This window comes from Dermacentor albipictus, chromosome 8 (genome assembly GCF_038994185.2).
Source record: "Dermacentor albipictus isolate Rhodes 1998 colony chromosome 8, USDA_Dalb.pri_finalv2, whole genome shotgun sequence".
Taxonomy (NCBI): Eukaryota; Metazoa; Arthropoda; class Arachnida; order Ixodida; family Ixodidae; genus Dermacentor; species Dermacentor albipictus.
The window spans coordinates 256,533-275,652 of NC_091828.1; the positions used below are offsets into that span (position 1 = coordinate 256,533).

Here is a 19,120-nt window from a genome sequence, read left to right on the forward strand (position 1 = left end):
GATGGCAGCTTCAGGTTTCTTGCACAGTGTTTGCAAGATGCAGTGGCTGATGAAACCTCTTTCGTACTGTCAATTTGTCCCATTGGATGGTTGCTCTTCTGCAGCACTCTTGTTACAATGTGCTAAAAGCGCATCCGCCTTTGCTGATGCGAAAAGTTGAGGCTTTTCACGTTGAGAAGCGATACACCAATGAGCATATTTAATTGCCTTTGCAATGAGTTAAATCTGGTGTTATCAGTAGAACTAACTCGTGCATGGTACTCACGAAGAAATTCTACCACAGTGTCTTCAAGTTCACTGTCAACAGTGTAGCCATTGTGCAACGAAGCTTCCACTGAAAATGGACATTTACACTGTTTCACTTTCTGTTCATGAAACCCAAACAGTGCACTGCCACACTCCTTACGCTTCCACCTATTTTATCACATTCTTTTCAAATGCAATAAATAAGCCAACCCCTGAGATGTTAATTTTGCAGCCCTAACAGTATTAACATGTGTTTGCACAAACTTTGCAAAGTTTGCATATTTGCCACAGTAACGACAAAAAGGATGAGATTCTCTCAACTTTGACTACTACAAAAAAGAAAACTTTTTATTTTGGTTCACATTACACATGGCAAACATGCGAAGATTGTGCTAAAGGTATTTTGCAATACCTGACCAAGGCTTTGCCAGGCTCTCCTTGGTAATTCATGCGCATGCAATTGCAGCATAAGATTTGCAGAATGGTTTACATACTGTTTACTTGCACTAAGTGGATTTCAAATATGTTTTTGTCACAACGCAATAATAATACAGTTGCCAACCGATTTTTCAGACACCCAATTTATTGGACCTGCTCGAATATTCTGACTCTGCCATGGTAATGCCACTGGCTCCATAGAGTCAATGTATAACAATGACCAAAATTTTGGATGTTTCAAACTGTTCTCATTCGATTTGATGGACTATTTCTCATAATCGCAAGTCAAAGCTACCGAAAACGCAAATGAAATCCCTCATTTTGTTTTTCGCAGCCTCAAACCCGCTTTGGACACATTTCGCATGCCAATTCAAAGCTTCAGTTTCCGGTACAGCCACGATAGCAGGCACAGCTTGCTGCAGGCTCCCGCAAGCCTTCACGCTGTCGCTGCTGGCACTCGACCATCGCATATGGTCAACTGTGTTGCTCGTGTCACCTCTCGTGCGCATTGTGGTTCACTTCAGTTGAATACTGCGATGCTAGGCTTAGCTGCTTCAACAACTAATCGTGTTTCGTGGTTTCATTGCCGGCTGCTACCGATGGCATCGGCACTGCTTTTGTCGTCTGCCTACAACTCGACAAAGGCTTTGAAGCGAGGAAATTATAACAAATTGGCGATGAAAAAGAAGGCCACCATTATCAGGCAAGTGCAAAGTGGCTGGTCGCAATCGGATGTTGCAAAGGAATTAAAAATCTCGAGGAAGACGTAATGAGACTACCTGAAAAACAATGTGAAGATTTTGTAAGTCGCCGACAAATCTGCTGCACCCCAGCAGAAGATTGTCCGCCAAGGTGCCCACCAAAATTTGAGGAAGTTACTGTGATTTGGCTGAAAACCATGATCGCCAAGCAAAAGCGAGTCTCCGGTGATGTTTTAAATCAACATACAGTAACCTTCATGCATCAGATGAACATTAAGAGGAAGCTTTAGCTCGGGCCCAACTCCGACGCGGCCTATTCAAATACATGTAAAAACGCAAAAACGTTTTTCTGAGATAACCCCTGGACCGATTTTAATGAAATTTCTTGCATTTGAGAGAAAAAAAGTAAATTCTAGTGACTGTTGGAAGTGGAATTTTGATTTAGGGCTAGAATTTTGTTAAAAGGATTTTCAGAAATTCAGACGTTTGAAAAAAATAGAAGCACCAAGTTTACGAACTAATAGCTCTGCATCAAGAACAGATATCGCAATTCTGTAAGCGGCATCCATTAGACCATTCAAAGCGGACAAATTTGTTATGTCAGTTTACATCTTACGTGAATTTGTTACGTTGTTTACGAGGGTTCTGCAAAAGTTGTAATTATACATTTCCCCATTTTTTGAGGTTCATGTGTAACATATCAATTTTGTCCGCTTTAGATGTGCTATCAGGTACAATTCACAGAATTGCAATATCATTTTTTCTTGCTGAGTTACGGAGTTGTAAACTTGATAGTTTCGTTTTCTGAAAATTTGTGATTTTTGCCAAATTTTTATAAAAAATTTATGACCTAAATCGAAAATTCGAAACCAACAGTCACTAGATTTTAAGCTTTTCTTTTAAATGCAGCAAACCCCGTCAAATTTGGTGCTGTGGTTGCCTAGAAAAACGAATTCTCCTTTTACATGTATTTAGATAGGAGCACCCGAGCTAAAGCTTCCTCTTAAGGGTTTTAAATTTAGTAGTGATGGCTGGGTATCAAAAGATAAGCGAAAAACTTAAGCATTAAGAAGATGTGCAGTGAAAGGGCTGCTGTCGACAAGTTGGCTGTTGAAAGATATCGTAGTGGTAGGCTACAGTCATTGCTCCAGCATTTCGCTGCAAAAGACACATTAAACTGTGATAAAACCAGTCTGTTTTATAAGTTGCTGCCTGAAGAAACCCTTGCATTCACTGGGGACCCTTGCCGTGGTGGCAAGCACAACACAGAACAGCTGACCGTCCTTGTTGGCAGCAGCATACTGGGAACTAAAAAGCTTCTGATGCTTGTTATTGGCAATTCAAAGACTCCGAGATACTATAAGGGAGCACGTGTTCCAGTGCAGTACAAAGTGGGCAAGAAGGCATGGATAACACAAGAGCTTTTCGCAGAACACATTTGAGAGTTGGACAGGAAGTTCGAGCGCCAAGGACGCAAAGTTCTAACGTTAGTGGACCACTGTGCTACGCAAGGCCATGTCAAGGACCTCAAAGCTATGCAACTGGAATTCTTCCACCAAACACAACGTCACTCCTACAGCCAAAGGACCAAGAGATTATCCGGACTCTCAAGCAGCTCTATCTGTCACATGTGCTTAGTCAAATGATGCTATGCATGGACAGTGGCAAGAGCAACAATGTTGGCTTGATTACTGCAGTTGGCAGGCTTTTAAATGCGTGGAGCCAGTGACCAAGAACAAAATCCGAAATTGCTTCCGCCACTCGGGATTCACGATCCAACATGAAATGCTGTCATCATCCGATGATAGCAACTCTAGTGAGCCTGATCATCATCATCAGCCTGGCTACGCCCACTGCAGGGCAAAGGCCTCTCCTATACTTCTCCAACTACCCCGGTCATGTGCTAATTGGCCATGTTGTCCCTGTAAACTTCTTAGTCTCATCCGCCCACCTAACTTTCTGCCACCCCCTGCTACGCTTCCCTTCTCTTGGAATCCAGTCCGTAACCCTAATGACCATCGGTTATCTTCCCTCCTCATTACATGTCCTGCCCATGCCCATTTCCTTTTTTTGATTTCAACTAAGATGTCATTAACTCGCGTTTGTCCGTCACCCAATCTTCTCTTTTCTCATCCCTTAACGTTACACCTATCATTCTTCTTTCCATAGCTCGTTGTGTCGTCCTCAATTTAAGTAGAACCTTTTTCGTAAGCCTCCAGGTTTCTACCCTGTAGGTGAGCACTGGTAAGACAGAGCTGTTATACACTTTTCTTTTGAGGGATAATGGCAACCTGCTGTTCATGATCTGAGAATGCCTGCCAAACGCACCCCAGCCGATTCTTATTCTTCTGATTATTTCCGTCTCATGATCCGGATCTGCCGACACTACCTGCCCTAAGTAGATGTATTCCCTTACTACTTCCAGTGCCTTGCTACCTGATGTAAATTGCTGTTCTCTTCCGAGACTGTTAAACAGTACTTTAGTTTTCTGCAGATTAATTTTTAGACCTACTCTTCTGCTTTGCCTCTCCAGGTCAGTGAGCATGCATTGCAAATGACCCCTGAGCTACTAAGTAAGGCAATATCAGCGAATCGCAAGTCACTAAGGTATTCTCCATTACCTTTTATCCCCAATTCTTCCCAATCCAGGTCTCTGAATACCTCCTGTAAACACGCTGTGAATAGTATTGGAGACATCGTATCTCCCTGTGTGACGCCTTTCTTTAATGGGATTTTGTTGCTTTCTTTATGAAGGACTACGGTGGCTGTGAAGCCGTTATAGATATCTTTCAGTATTTTGACATACAGCTCGTCTACCCCCTGATTCCGTAATGTCTCCATGACTGCTGAGGTTTCGACTGAATCAAACGCTTTCTCGTAATCAATGAAAGCTATATATAAGGGTTGGTTATATTCCGCACATTTCTCTATCACCTGATTGATAGTGTGAATATGATCTATTGTTGAGTAGCCTTTACGGAATCCTGCCTGGTCCTTTGCTTGACAGAAGTCTAAGGTGTTCCTGATCCTATTTGCGATTACCTTAGTAAATAGTTTGTAGGCAACGGACAGTAAGCTGATCGGTCCATAATTTTTCAAGTCTTTGGCATCCCCTTTCTTATGGATTAGGATTATGTTAGCGTTCTTCCAAGATTCTGGTACGCTCGAGGTCATGAGGCATTGCGTATACAAGGTGGCCAGTTTCTCTAAAACAATCTGCCCACCGTCCTTCAACAAATCTGCTGTTACCTGATCCTCCCCAGCTGCCTTCCCCCTTTGCATATCTCCTAAGGCTTTCTTTACTTCTTCCGGCGTTACCTTTGCGATTTCGAATTCCTCTAGACTATTTTCTCTTCCATTATCGTCGTGGGTGCCACTGGTACTGTATAAATCTCTATAGAACTCCTCAGCCACTTGAACTATCTCGTTCATATTAGTAATGATATTGCCGGCTTTGTCTCTTAACGCATACATCTGATTCTTGCCAATTCCTAGTTTCTTCTTCATTGTTTTTAGGCTTCCTCCGTTCCTGAGAGCATGTTCAATGCTATCCATATTATACTTCCTTATGTCAGCTGCCTGACACCTGTTGATTAACTTGGAAAGTTCTGCCAGTTCTATTCTAGCTGTTGGGTTAGAGGCTTTCATACATTGGCGTTTCTTCATCAGATCTTTCCTCTCCTGCGACAGCTTACTGGTATCCTGTCTAACGAAGTTACCGACTTCTGTTGCACACTCCTTAATGATGCCCATAAGATTGTCATCTATTGATTCAACACTAAGGTCCTCTTCCTGAGTTAACGCCGAATACCTGTTCTGTAGCTTGATCTAGAATTCCTCTATTTTCCCTCTTACCGCTAACTCATTGATTGGCTTCTTATGTACCAGTTTCTCCCGTTCCCTCCTCAGCTCTAGGCAAATTCGAGATCTTACTATCCTATGGTCACTGCAGTGCACCTTGCCAAGCACGTCCACATCTTGTATGATGCCAGGGTTAGCGCAGAGTATGAAGTCTATTTCAATTCCAGTCTCCCTATTTGGCTCCTCCATGTCCACTTTCGGCTATCCCACTTGCAGAAGAAGGTTTTCATGATCCGCATATTATTCCGTTCTGCAAACTCTGCTAATAACTCTTCCCTGCTATTCCTAGAACCTATGCCATATTCCCCCACTGATTTGTCTCCAGCCTGCTTCTTGCCTACCCCGGCATTGAAGTCGCCCATCACTATGGTGCATTTTGTTTTGACTTTAACCATCACCGATTCCACGTCTTCATAAACGCTTTCGACTTCCTGATCGTCATGACTGGATGTAGGGGCGTAGACCTGTACGACCTTCAATTTGTACCTCTTATTAAGTTTTACAACAAGATCTGCCACCCTGTCATAAATGCTATGGAATTCTTCTATGTTACCTCCCTTTACCTGCTGACCTCATTGAGCATTTGCACGCAGCAGGTGTCATTCCAAAGGAAGTGATGCTGGAGCAGTTCTCCAACACTGAGAATGAGATCGTCTTCTGTGCTGAACTTACCAAGGACGAAATAGTTAGCCAGGTGCTGGAAGATGATGACTCACGCTATGGCAGTGAGAAGTAAGTGACTGCTGCTGACTAACTCTGAACGTGAGCGTGCACAGTGCTTTCAGCTATTTACATCGAGAATGTCGCCTTCACTGACGTGCAAGCTGACCTATCGGTATGACAACGTAATGCCCCACAGAGACAGGCTGACGAGTTGTTTAAGCCACTTGGTAAAAAAATATGTTTTTTGTGCGAATTCATTTCTTCGGACTGCCTGATTTTTCGTAGACAATCTCGGCCTCTTGAGAGTGCCAAAAATCGGTTTGTGGCTGTAAAAAAATACGAAAGTAAAATGTAATGAAGTCAGTACATTTCATCTGTGCAAATTTTTACAGAAGAATCTCGATATTAATCTGTTCAAATCGCCTGAAAAAAAAAAGGAAAATCATCAAGAGGGAAGAGCTGATGAAATGACTGACTTGCAAAAAATTTCATATTTAAAAGTCTTTTTCTGGTATCTTAAAGAAGTTGCGGTCCTTGTCTTAATAGGCTGGTGCTTTGTCCAGAGATGGTGGGCTAGTATGGTTCAGTCATAGGGAACTTTGAATAAGCACTTCGCCACACAAAACATATTGTGGCTTGCCCCTGATTTTCACAGGCTCAAACTTTGGGAAAGTCTAAGTACCCTCATAATTGGCCTGTGTCATACCAAATGCTAGTGTAACAAGGTTGTCAACAAAGACTTTGTCAACACTACTGAGAGAAAGGTTTTGTGGTACGTACCAAGTGCCATGTAGTAGCAATGATGATTGCAGCTTCTTTTGATTAACATGTTTAACAGGGATAAGTGGGCTAGTTGGTGGTCGTTATTGGAATGCATCATGTAACCGCACAAAAACAAGGGACAGAGAAGGAACACACAGGACAGGCGCGGAACTTCAACTAAGGTTTACTCCGGCAAGTCTCACATTTATACAAGTATTAACATGGTACAAAATGCCGCCTTACTTAGTACTGCGAAAGGTGTGATGCACCACACACTTCACTCTCGAATTCGACCTGCGCGTGCGGGTTTGTGGGCCCTAAAAGTAATTTAGTGAACCCCTTTTTAAGTATTCCTGCTGTAGAGAACAGAATCGTTAATCAGCACTACGTTGGCGTAGTATGTGTAGGCAGCACATGTCTAAAAGGGCTAGGAAGGTTTGCGTTCGACAACAAACGTGCCCCAAATTGCGAGCGCTTATGTTCTTTGCACCGACGCCTTTGTTCCAACCATGCAAGCAGCACTTGGTTATCATCATTATCATCAGGAGCCTGTGCAAGAAGTCTCGGCAGTCCAGTACTTTCGGCTTCCAGTTAGCACGTCACTTTTTTGTGCGTGTTTTCAAGCAAGCATGACGTGATCGTTGTTTGTATGCACATCCCGAACAGGCCCACACCACATAGCCAATGCCAGTGGCATGCTTCAAAGTGCTTAAAAATTGGTCTAAATGTTTTTGAGGGGCTGACGACTGTAACCCAACGATGCTGTCGGATGAAGTAGCTGCACTCTTTGATAGTTGTTCGAAGGACGAGGCCTTTAGTGGCCTTGACGGAAGTGCAATAAATGTTGGTTTCCTGCACAAGTTTTATTCTGCGAGAATTCGCAGCTTGTATTAATTTTGTTATAAGAAATTTAGTGCCCCAATATGTGTAGGTGGGACCTTTCGGAATGTGTTTACATGTGTGCATAATCACGTTTTATCACGTCAGTTGAGTATGTGGGTGCACCTTGTACACAGATGTGCCTTATATATAATTTTTATTTATTTTTTATTTGCTACACAGACTTTGAAGGCCTGTAGGCAATACAGATTGGAGAGGTAACAAAGAAAAAATGCACACACAATTATACAGTCAACGACTGATAATTCGGACTCCATGGGAAACGTAAATAAGTCTGAACTATTGAATGTCTGAACAAAATGATTGTATCCAAAAAGCATAATTTCATTTACGTTTTAAGGCCCCTGTGCAAGGAGTAAGTGGTCGATTCGTTACTGTATGCACTTCCACTTCTGTGCAACGAAGTATGCCTGCATTTCTGCCAGTGTTGTGCTGTACGACGATGCAAGGACTGCAAAGGCTTGAGTCAGATCTGCATGTGAAGGCTTTGGTTTGGAGCACATGGCACATTATTATCATGGAAGTTAAAGTCACAGTTTGACGCTGGGAGAACTTGCTCAATTATTTCGTCATCGTTCAGTTTGGCACACGACAACACTGCGCTGTAGTTGTCTGCAGTCTTCAAACGTAATCGTGGCAGAAATCCGCTTACTGCAGCCTGGCAGATCATCAGTAATGTCTGCATTGAGCGTGTAGTGGTAGGCGGCAGTTCAGGCACTTCAGTTGTGGAGTCAGGCTCATTTGGACTGCAAGGGCACCGTTGGTGCCATTTGACTTGGCCTGTCGATAAGTTCACGAGAAAGACTCCTTGGAGCCAGCCGAGTGCTGTCCGAAATGCCAACTAATGGCGAATTCGGCAAGTTGCACTGGTGCGTACCAGGGCGCCCCAATGCGCTGTTTCATCCAATCATCGTCACGCCAGGGCACCCCGGTTTGCACTGGTGCGATTTGCCAAATTTGCCACAAACAAACAAGCACAGAATGGTGTAGGCTACTGGTGCATGGGGCTGCCGCAATAGCTGGAATAGAATGTGATGATCGTGATGTTAATGCAACCTTTTCAGGCAAAGCCTCCAATGTTGGCATTTGCAATTAAATCTGAGGCATAGTGCTCCAACCAAGGCAAGGCCTCAGAGATTACCATCTAGCTTGTGATCTCTGAGGCCATACTTGATGTCTCGTCGGGGCTGCCAGAGAAGATAATAATGGCAGAGTCAGTGTACGCTACAGCAAGGGACGGAGTTCAGATAATCGAATGTAGAGCTGGTGGCTGTTCGAAATATCGGTCATCATTACACATGAAGTCTATGGGGCCGTTAGTGGTGCCGCGAACCTGTCCAAATTACTGAGCATGTCCAGATTATCAGTGTCCAATTTATTGGGCGGCGACTGTACGAAGAGAAAATGTTCAGTGGTAGATTGGTGTTTTGAAAGGAGATGCATCTGGGATTGAAGGAAGTAGGAAGGTGGTTCCAGTTGTGCAGTGCAAAAAGGAGTCATGCTACCTGTTCGCTTGGTGGCTGGCATGCCAATTTTATATCCCTGGTGAGATCCTGATGTAACATAGAAAGATGGTGTGAACAGTTGTTTCTTCACTACATGGTTGGAATGGTAAACCTTGTGAAATGGGCTAAGGTGAGCACATTTCTGACATAATAAAATTTGGCGTATTCAGATTTTCTTTTTTCGTGTATGTTACACTGGAATGGAAGGAATAGATCAAATAAAACCAACTGCTTGATTTTGAATCTCTTCAAGGGCAAAGGTTAGTAATGTTTGATATTTTTATCTGATGTAGTAAATGTGTATACTAGTTTTGAGTGAAGTAGGGTTTCATATAATGTCAGTTTCACAGAAGTTGGAACCGTGAAAACATTACCACCAAGGTACAGTCGAACCCACTTATAATAATATTCAAATGCCACGAAAATTCCACTGTATAACTGATGATTGTTAAAACCGGGTTGCATGAAAAAATCAAAATAGAGGGATCACCGAGCTGATCTTAGCAAACTACAGTAGTGGGGAGGCCAGCGCCCCTCCCCACCGCCTTCCTGATTGTGCTCACTCGGCTTCCTGGGTGCTCCGATCATGTTTTGTACATTGCGTGCAAAACATTTGTTCGCCCGGTTTTGGAGTACGCCTCCCCAGTTTAGAGCCCTCACCAACTGTACTTGCGAGATAAACTAGAAAAATTTCAGAGAACCGCGGTGCGTTTTGTTTATTCACGTTATCGGAGAGCCGATTCTGTAACACACATGTTGAAAAGTTGCGACTTGGAATTGCTAGAAACACGACGAGAAAAACAACGAATGAAATTCTTTTTCCAGATAACCAGAAATCAAATAAGAATAAACAAAGAAACATACATTCGCCCCCCTTTAAAACACAGTGCACGTTTAAACCACAGTGCTAGTGTACAGCCTTATAAAACACGCCTTGATGGTTTTCAATACTCGTTCTTTCCTTCGTGTATTAATATATGGAATGGCCTTCCGGACTGCACTGCAACAGCACAAATTGTAACGAATTTTATACTCTATTAGAATTGTATTACAGGCAACGGGATAATTAAGAATTGGTCATGCTTACTGTTATTCTGTGCATACTTGTTCTGTACATACTTGTTGGCTCCCTGTAATTTGTGTTTGACAATGATGTATAACGTTGTATTGTCAGTGTTGAAATTTATATTTTTATTTTTTTCCTCTCCTGTAATGGCCCTCAAGTGAGGGCTACAGTATTCCTAAATAAATAAATAAATAAAAGTGTGTCCACCTTAAAGAAATTACTCAATCTTCCTTCTCTTGACATGCGCAGGAAATTATCACGGTTGTCCTTCCATAGCCTTTAGCATAGTAACATTGCATTCGCTCGAGCCCATATTCTTCCCGCTCCCCACATCTTGACCCGCACAGACCATGTTCATGAAGTAAAACTTATATTTGCCAGGACTAACGCTTATAAAAATTCGCCTCTAGTTTTATTTATTGCTGAATGGAACTCGCTACCTTCAAACGTTGTCTCGCTTACAGAATCATCATCATTTCGTGCAGCACTGCTAACCTTTTTAGGTTGTATCAACCTGTCCAAACCCACATTTGCCTGAATATTTACTTAAACAGTGTTTCCATGTGCTTGGCATTGTATAAAATTGATTCCGTTTCATCTGATATGTATCTGTGTAGGTTGCTTACCTAAATCATCATTTGATTGTATCTTTAAACTTGTGTTATGATGGCTATTGATTGTTCACATCGCGTTTTAGGCTCCTATGAATTTTTCACGCTACCAAATATTGTATAAACTCCCTTTCTCTTTTCTTTAATTCTAATTTTTGCTATCTTGTTGGTTCCTGCTCGACATTTAGATCAATTTTTTTTATTGTTCCTAATGCCTTCCTATATTATTTGCACTGTACACATTGCACTTATGCCTGAACTTTTTTGTCCCCCCCCCCCCCCCTGTGTAATGCCCTAACGGGCCCTTGGGGTACTCAAATAAATAAATAAATAAATAAATAAATACAAATGTTCTAAAACCGTGCTGACATGGATGAAAGAAGGAGTTACTTTGCAGAACAAGTCAGTTTCGCCCGAAAGGCAATGCATCCATTGCGATAGCAGATTAGTGGAAAGCTGCACGAAGTACGGATATTAGTTTTATTGACCTTGTAAACTTGTAAACATAGGCATACTAATTAAATTAACGGGCATACTGTCGTGCCCGCACAAGCCATTATCAATACCCTGCATCTCACTCAATGACTGCAGATACTTGCTGTCAAAACGTTGCAGTGAGGAAACGCTGCAGCAGCAGCGAGTAAATTGGTCTTTGTGAGGAGCTCGCATTAACGCGAAGTACGTTGTGAAAAGACAGCGCAGTGCGGACTCAGTATTCATTGCAGATGGCTTTTAAGAAGCAGCGGCAGTAGAGCGTGCCCCCCTTCCTTCCCTTCCCCCAAAGCCTTGGGCGTGGTGGAAGGTATAGCACGTCCTCGCCACTTTCCATTGTTGTGTGCATGAGACTGAGCCGCAATCGCCGGCTCAGCCTCACACTCTTTTACTCGCACATACAGTGCAGCAACGATTTTATCACCCTTGGACTTCATACGGAACCTCATAGTGACGCCGACGGCAGAAATGTGCCTGGAGTGTCAACATAATTGCTATTTTACTCTTTTACTCTTTTACTCGCACATACAGTGCAACAACGATTTTATCACCCTTGGACTTCATACGGAACCTCATAGTGACGCCGACGGCGGAAATGTGCCTGGAGTGTCAACATAATTGCTATTTTACTCTTTTACTCGCACATACAGTGCAACAACGATTTTATCACCCTTGGACTTCATACGGAACCTCATAGTGACGCCGACGGCAGAAATGTGCCTGGAGTGTCAACATAATTGCTATTGTAATAAAATTTACAGGTGAAAATATATTGCTACATGTGTGTGGTATTTGATTGTTTGAACGAGGTGCGTGGGCGCCATCACTTGAGAAAAGAGGAGGAAGAACGAACTGGGCTCTCCGCGGGTCATTTAACTGGTCAGCGCTGCAACCGCTGTTTAATCTGTAAATAGTTGCTCGCCTTACTGACTCGTCCTTCACGTAACAATATTACATGTTTTAAAAGTTTGCATGGATTGCTAGTCAATGAGATAGGGCGGTAGTTCTCCAGACGATGCACTTGACCTGGTTCATGGACTGGAACCACCTTTGCTATCTTCTAGTCAATACATGCCTGGTTATTCGACTTCTGTTAAAAGGGGATAAGGGTCCTAAAAGCTTTCTTTTATTAATCAACTTGATGAAATTTGGCAAGAAGGGGCATCATTGAATGGAGATTTGAAATGTGCAAACAGATTTCAAATATCTCATCTACATAAAAAATATGGTGGAATGCCATATTCCAATTAGGCAATTTCTGACTGGTTTTATAGTAATTTGTTATTTGACAAGTTATTTTTCAGAACTTTCTCAAAGGTTTACCGCAAAGGGTAAAGCTAATAAAATTTTTATACAGGTATTATTTACAAGTAATTTTCGAAGTTGGAGATAAAAAATTATCTTACTGTATTTAGCTTACTTACTACCTAAATACAAATGTATCAAGCTTATCAAAAACAAAGAAGTTGACTTGCCATTTCAGCCTTGATAAAGTGGATGTCCAGTGAAGCTTTTGCAAAACCACCACAACTGCTGTGGGGGGTATGAAATTCACTAAATGATGGTTCAGATGCTTGTTTCGAGTTTGTTCTTTTATTGAAACATTTACTGTTCTGTGTGTTGTATGGGTGATGTCATTGAATGTTTGTGCTGTTCGTTTCACTTTGCCGAGCGCTTGTAGCCTCTGCCTTATGCGGGTATGAGCCATCACATTTTTTGCTCTTATGGGGGTATGAGCCATTGCTGACGATGATTGATGCTTGTTTTGAGCTTGTTCTTTATTGAAATGTATGCTGTTTTATGCATTGCATGGGTGATTCCAATGAATATGTACACTGTTCACTTCCAGGGTGTCTACCAATCGGGAAAACAGGTAATTCTTAGGGATTTCGAATAGTGTGGAAATGCTCAGAGAATCAGTGCTTCTATCAGGGAAAATTAGCTGTAATTTTACTGAAAGGGAACGAAAGTAGCGGTATTGCTGGCTCGAGTAACAGAGAGGAATCGTAATGAATCGTCTTTGATGCCGTGCTGTTGGCTGGAGGAGTTGCCACTGTACAGTCAGTGACATACTTCTTGGGCGCCTGATTTACTGGACGCTCAATTTTTCAGACATATGGTAATTAAGATGGCTGTGCAGCATCACCACAAAACCCATGGTGTCAATCCGTAAGAATGTGTAAAATTTCGGATGGAAGAGCCCTTCGCCGTCTGATTTTCCAGACTTTTTGCCGCGACTGCTGGTCCGAAATGACATTAATCAAAGCCACCACCGCCGCCAATGGACACATTGTAAAAAAGCTGCTGCGCATGTGCGGGTGCACTGCTTGCGAGTGCCCCCTATGCGGTTGGAAAGCTAGCAGACGACTCCCAACCTGGCTGGGCATTCCGGCGCGCTCAGGCAAGCTCCCGTGTCCGCATTTCGGATTCCAGTGCACTGCGTCGTATATGGATGTACAAATTATTGTGGCAAGAATAACATTGTTTTTCTTTTTTAGTTGTTTTCGTCCGAGTAGCAGTACCCACAATAAAGAGTGTCATGGAGTTAACGGCTTAAAGCAATTGTACACGGACAGTATGGTGACCAAACGAGCACTCAGGTATTCAAATTTGCAGCGAGCACTTTATAACAGGTATACGTCATGAATTTTGGCCTGTAATGAGTCCTTTGTATTAATCTTTGCCTTTCTTCAATTTTAGGCCAGCCTTCAAACTTTTCTATTCACCCTGACTACCTGTCAGCTGGTTTCACACACGCCCGAACTTCCGGTCAGGCTGCAGTGCAGCAGCACGGTTGTAGCATGGATAAAGAGGCATGCAACAGCACGTTAATGACAGCAAAGCATGATTTTGGTGTGGCATGTGCGCGATGGCATCGGCTAGTGGTTTCAGAGTGCGCTCTTGTGCTCGGTGTACACTCCTAGCTCTTAGAATGCGGGCTCGCTTCACCGGCAAGATGCCAGCTTAAGCGATGCGCGTGTGTTCGATGTGTGTGTGCCAGCTAACACACGCATTTTCATTGCGAGAGGAAATGGAAACTAAGGGCAATATTTGCTAACGATTATTTGCTGGTGCTTCCAAGGGAAGGGAAGCGTAGCAGGGGACAGCAGAAAGTGAGGTGGGCGGATCAGATTAAGAAGTTTGCAGGGACAACATGGCCACAATTAGTATACGACCGGGGTAGTTGGAGAAGTATGGGAGAGGCCTTTTTCCCTGCATTGGGCATAACCAGGCTGCTGCTGCTGCTGAGATGATGATGATGATTTTGAAAATCGTGTCGTACCATCTAGCACATTGCTGCGCATTCGATAGCACATGTATTGACTACTTGATGCGACGATTTATATAACACAAATGCAATCTGTTCGAAAATATGGCGAAAAGTCTGCAGTCATTCTATGCTGCCACTCGAAGTGCGAGATAAGTGAGTGATAGGAAGCTAAGGCTAGCCGATGGAATGCAGCCTGCTTCGACAGCTGATGATGCGACACCTTGTGCGTGTTCGTATCTACCTAAACCACTCGAGTTCATCCCTAGGCTTCATTTTAGGTTTGTTTTAATACATGCATGTAACAGTTTGCACAGTGGTAAATGTGCATTGTAATGCATATAGTTCAGCTCCTACAACATTGCAGGAAGAGAAAAGCAAGAGTGAATCTACCGACATAAAATCCAATCGGGCTGGCGCAACCTGCCCAAATAAGACTCACCTGCAGGCTACTGGCGCTCAGATTGAGCATAACATTCTTCACATAACCCTCTTCACATAACCATCCACGATGGGCCTTACACACGATCGTGGTTGTTTAGTGCAGGGAGCTCCACACCTTTCACTGGCGGTCGAGCATCTCAAAAAGTCATAAATGCATACCGTGTCCAAATAAATAAAGCGGAAAGCATTCTTCCTCTATCATTCTGACATGACGTAAGATGACTGAACAAACAACGCAAGCTGAATTTCATGCGATCAAACTCAATGGCACAGGTAGCAACAAGGCGACAACAGGAAATGTTTTCCACGCAAATACTCTCACACCCAGTGCACTGAACGCTTCCTTAGGCCTACGGCAGCGAGCGCTCACTTTTCTACAAAGTGTCCATTTGATTATCTCGCTGCCTCGAACCAGGGCTCTCGCACGTAGATCTGGTGGCAGCTGTAGCCACCACCGCTGCGGCAATGCTGGGCCTAGCTCCTTCGATGTTCACTGTTAAGCTTCTTGCCGTTTGATGCCGTGTTTTTCATCAAAAGGATTCACTGCTGTCAGCAATGGTACCGACTCTGCCTTTGTGATTATTGCGGTCGGCTTTGCAGCTTGGAAAGCACAATTTGTTGCATAATGCCGATTCCTGAAAGTCATCTTCGCCTCAGTACAGCAGCATTACGCGGTGACGCATACGCGAAGTCTTGCTGTGAAGCATAACAAGCATGGGAAAGGGCAATTGTCACGGGACACAGTGTGTATTCCTTAACCGTTTCAGGGTCGATTTCCTACGCCATATGCGGCCACCCAAGGTTGATTTTTTTTATTGCAGATGCCAATTCTTCTTGGGGGACCTATTTAGAAAAAAATTTACCGTAATTTTTCTAGGGTAACCCTAACGTGAAAAAATATATTTTGTGTTGGTATATATGTACTCTTCATTCATGAATAACAACAATAAAAAAGGGAATAACCTTATAAGAATTAAAAATTTAATGCATTGTTATACACATAGTTCTAGGTTTTGGAAATGCTCACATGAGAATATTTGGCAAGACTCAAATGTTCCTGCTCTTACACTAATGTATACGTCCATAGCGTAATCGAACTGCATAGGTGCGCACACTCAAGAAAACTGTGGTTGTGTTCCCATCAAAAAAGCAAAACATGTGGCAAACTTCCAGTAATTTTCATCTTATTGCCAACCAGAGGCAATTAGTTTTCGTGAGTCTCTAAAAAAAAAAGAAGGAACGGCAACGGAAATGCATGCATGGCGGCATCCTTCCATGCGCACCCCTGTGAGCACTAAATGAGCGAGAAACAAGTGGTCGCCCTTTGAGCAATTAGTAACGAGATAGCCATCAGTTTTGCAAGCGTAAGAAGCCTAAACCGCCTGCGGAACGAAACCCAAACTGCTGCCCGGCCATGCGCACGCCAATGCGCGAATGGTAGTATATAGACGCGCTGGAGCAAACTAGCTCTAAAACAAACCATGCAACGAAAACCAAGAGAGGGAAATGTGTGAAAACATTCCCTGTATTCCCACATAGTGGCAGCACATGAGAGAAAAAAAAGTTAAGAAATTGGCGCACTTTTTAAACGTACAGACAGCGCCGTAAATGAATGGCACCAACCATTCTGGACTTATTCGTGGCACTGTACGTTTATGTCATTGACCCTCAAAGGGTTAATTATACACGCATGCATCTACCGTCCCCTGTTTCAGTATGAGCACTGATATGCGTAATAAGTGTACTGGCAGGCCTTCAAAGTGTAAAAGTGTTTATTGCCACCAGTAGTTGGGCCAACTGTCAGTGCAGGGCATAGACTCTCAGCATGAGCAGCGTCCCCCGAGAAGAGCGCTCGAGAGCTTGACCCAATAAAAGCGCTGGAGACGGTGGCGCACTATAGTATTCGTCTTTGCTACAAAAGTGTTTTCAGGTGTGCCTGTGGCGATTTGAGCCCTTCAAGGGCCCCCGATCAGGCCCCATATCAAATTTCGATTATATGCTTGAAGTTGTTATATGCAATAATTGTTCAGATTGGTTATTTCATAACCAAGATAGAAATATTTCAGTGCCACGAACCCATGATTTCAGGAGGCGAATGACACTGCCACAAGAGGCACTCTCTCCAATTGCCCCATTTAGCCTCCGCAAGCGAAACTCTCCCTGTGTTCTCCCGTGCTGGAGCTTGATGATCGCGTGACTCATATGTCAGGGGCCCCATCTTCATTTGTTTTCCCCTCGCTTTTTTGCTGTACTGTGCACTTCTGCTCATGATATTGCGTGAAAACTGTTGCGTTTGTCTCGTTTTGCACAGCACATGATTTTGCATGCTGCGCATGAGAACACGTGACTAGCGTTTTAAGTCAGTGCTACATGAATACTGAAGCAGACAAGCGGATCACAGAGCATGATCGCGTGCTAGAATACGGTAGAAAATGACAGTTTCATTGTCTGTGTGCACGACTGAACGATGTGGGAACAAGCAGACGAAAGAGATGTACATCTCTCTCGCTGCAGTGCGAAGTAAAACAACAACACGTAGCCATTCGGTTTGTGTGTTTTATCATTTAGCTCAACTTTAATTAATCTATTGAAGCAACAGGGTACACTAATAACTGATTCTTTAAAACTGATGGTAGCGCTAAAAAGGAACGGACACACGAAGAAAAGACGACACGACGACGAAGAAACGCTACTGACAACTGGTTTATTTTTCTCGCAAGAATTCTATATTTAAAAGAATCACAACACATGCGCACAACCGAACTACACCAGCCTTCTTTATCGCCATATCAAAAACAATGTCATGCATGCGAAGCGAGATGATAAAACTCCCGAGCAGCAAGAAGTGAACACATGACCAATTGAAGAAAAGCCATACCGTTACGGTTTTTTAATTTTCCCCAGAAGTGTGCGCTCAGCCGAGTACAAATTAATTGAAGCATCGCTGATGCACAGACCCACCTTTTCTTGTATGTGGAAAGCTTCCAGCAAAACTCTAGCTTTTGCACTTGCACTTCTGCCGCTTCGCGTGCATGACATTGTTTTTGATATGGCGATAAAGAAGGCTGGTGTAGTTCGGTTGTGCGCATGTGTTGTGATTCTTTTAAATATAGAATTCTTGCGAGAAAAATAAACCAGTTGTCAGTAGCGTTCCTTCGTCGTCGTGTCGTCTTCGTGTGTCCGTTCCTTTTTAGCGCTACCATCAGTTTTAAAGAATGCATCACCAACTAGCCCAGCACCAAGTTTTATTGAAATAACTGATGTTGCCTTGAATAATTCTTCAATTCACGTGCCACTATGAGCGACGTTACTGCACTACCATGTATGTAGGCGAACTTTAGTGATATACGTCGACTTTCTGGCTGGGAGCGCAGCGCCCACGAGAAAAAGGGAAAATGGTGGCTAGGAAACCTTAAAGATTGGACGTTGTCTGTACAGCTGACCAAGAGAATGCTTCAAATGGTCCGTGGGGCAAACGCATGGTGGAAGGAGAATGAGAACAGAAAGAATCGACACATGGAGGAATGAACAGGAAAGAAAGCATGCTGCTGCTTCTTTGAAAGACCTCGAGCTGAAAACACAGTGTTGGCTCATGCCGAGATGCAGGTGTTTTTCATCCGAACCAAAATAAACTCTTTAAAGCAGTGAAATGCAACACTGAGGCATTGTGCGCGAGCTGAGAGTGTGTCAAGACAGTTGAGGTTGTCTTATCAGCTGCTGAGAGAGAATCTCACTTGTGAAAAATTTCGGGCTTAATTCTACTGAGCTTGCTCTATCAGTTGATAGAAATGGCTCATATTCGAAAATATTTGCTTCTGTGTGGATCTCCTTTTCATTTGTATTCGGAAATGTTAGACTAAATTTGTAATGGGGTTTGCCATTTTTTTTCGAAGATATTTTATTCATTGTGCATTTTACTAACCGCCTTCCCCCTGTTTCTTTTTTTTTTGAAATAATGTAAACACTACTCCTTACTATTCAAACTTGATTAAGCCGTATTTTCATTTTTTAACATGCCTACTAGAGAGTCACAGCATTGGGCAACAGGGTGTCAGCCCGCCTTGACATAAAACAAAGTTCTTTTTCACTTGAGGAATTTTGCAAGGGCACTCAGAGAAAACCTGGAAAGCTCTTGCAATTTGGAAATGTGAACTTGGTAGACA

The 19,120-nt window shown here is 43.1% G+C and overlaps 1 protein-coding gene across 15 annotated transcripts in view; it reads left to right on the forward strand.

Moving 5' to 3' along the window:
- The window catches only part of LOC139048606 (zinc finger protein 239-like), an 81,944-nt gene that overhangs the window by 17,069 nt on the left and 45,755 nt on the right, over positions 1-19,120 (forward strand). For 3 of the 15 annotated variants that reach the window (XR_011507807.1, XM_070523019.1, XM_070523021.1), the window contains one exon: positions 13,095-13,118. The exons of 11 other annotated variants lie outside the window; for them this stretch is intronic. Coding sequence is in view for 2 of the 4 variants with exons in the window: in XM_070523019.1 (XP_070379120.1) it covers positions 13,095-13,118 (24 nt within the window). In the remaining 2 variants the exon portion in view is untranslated. Of the gene's footprint in view, positions 1-1,018; positions 10,360-13,094; positions 13,119-19,120 lie in introns of those variants that run through there. One more of the 15 variants, XR_011507802.1, reaches the window with a different exon arrangement.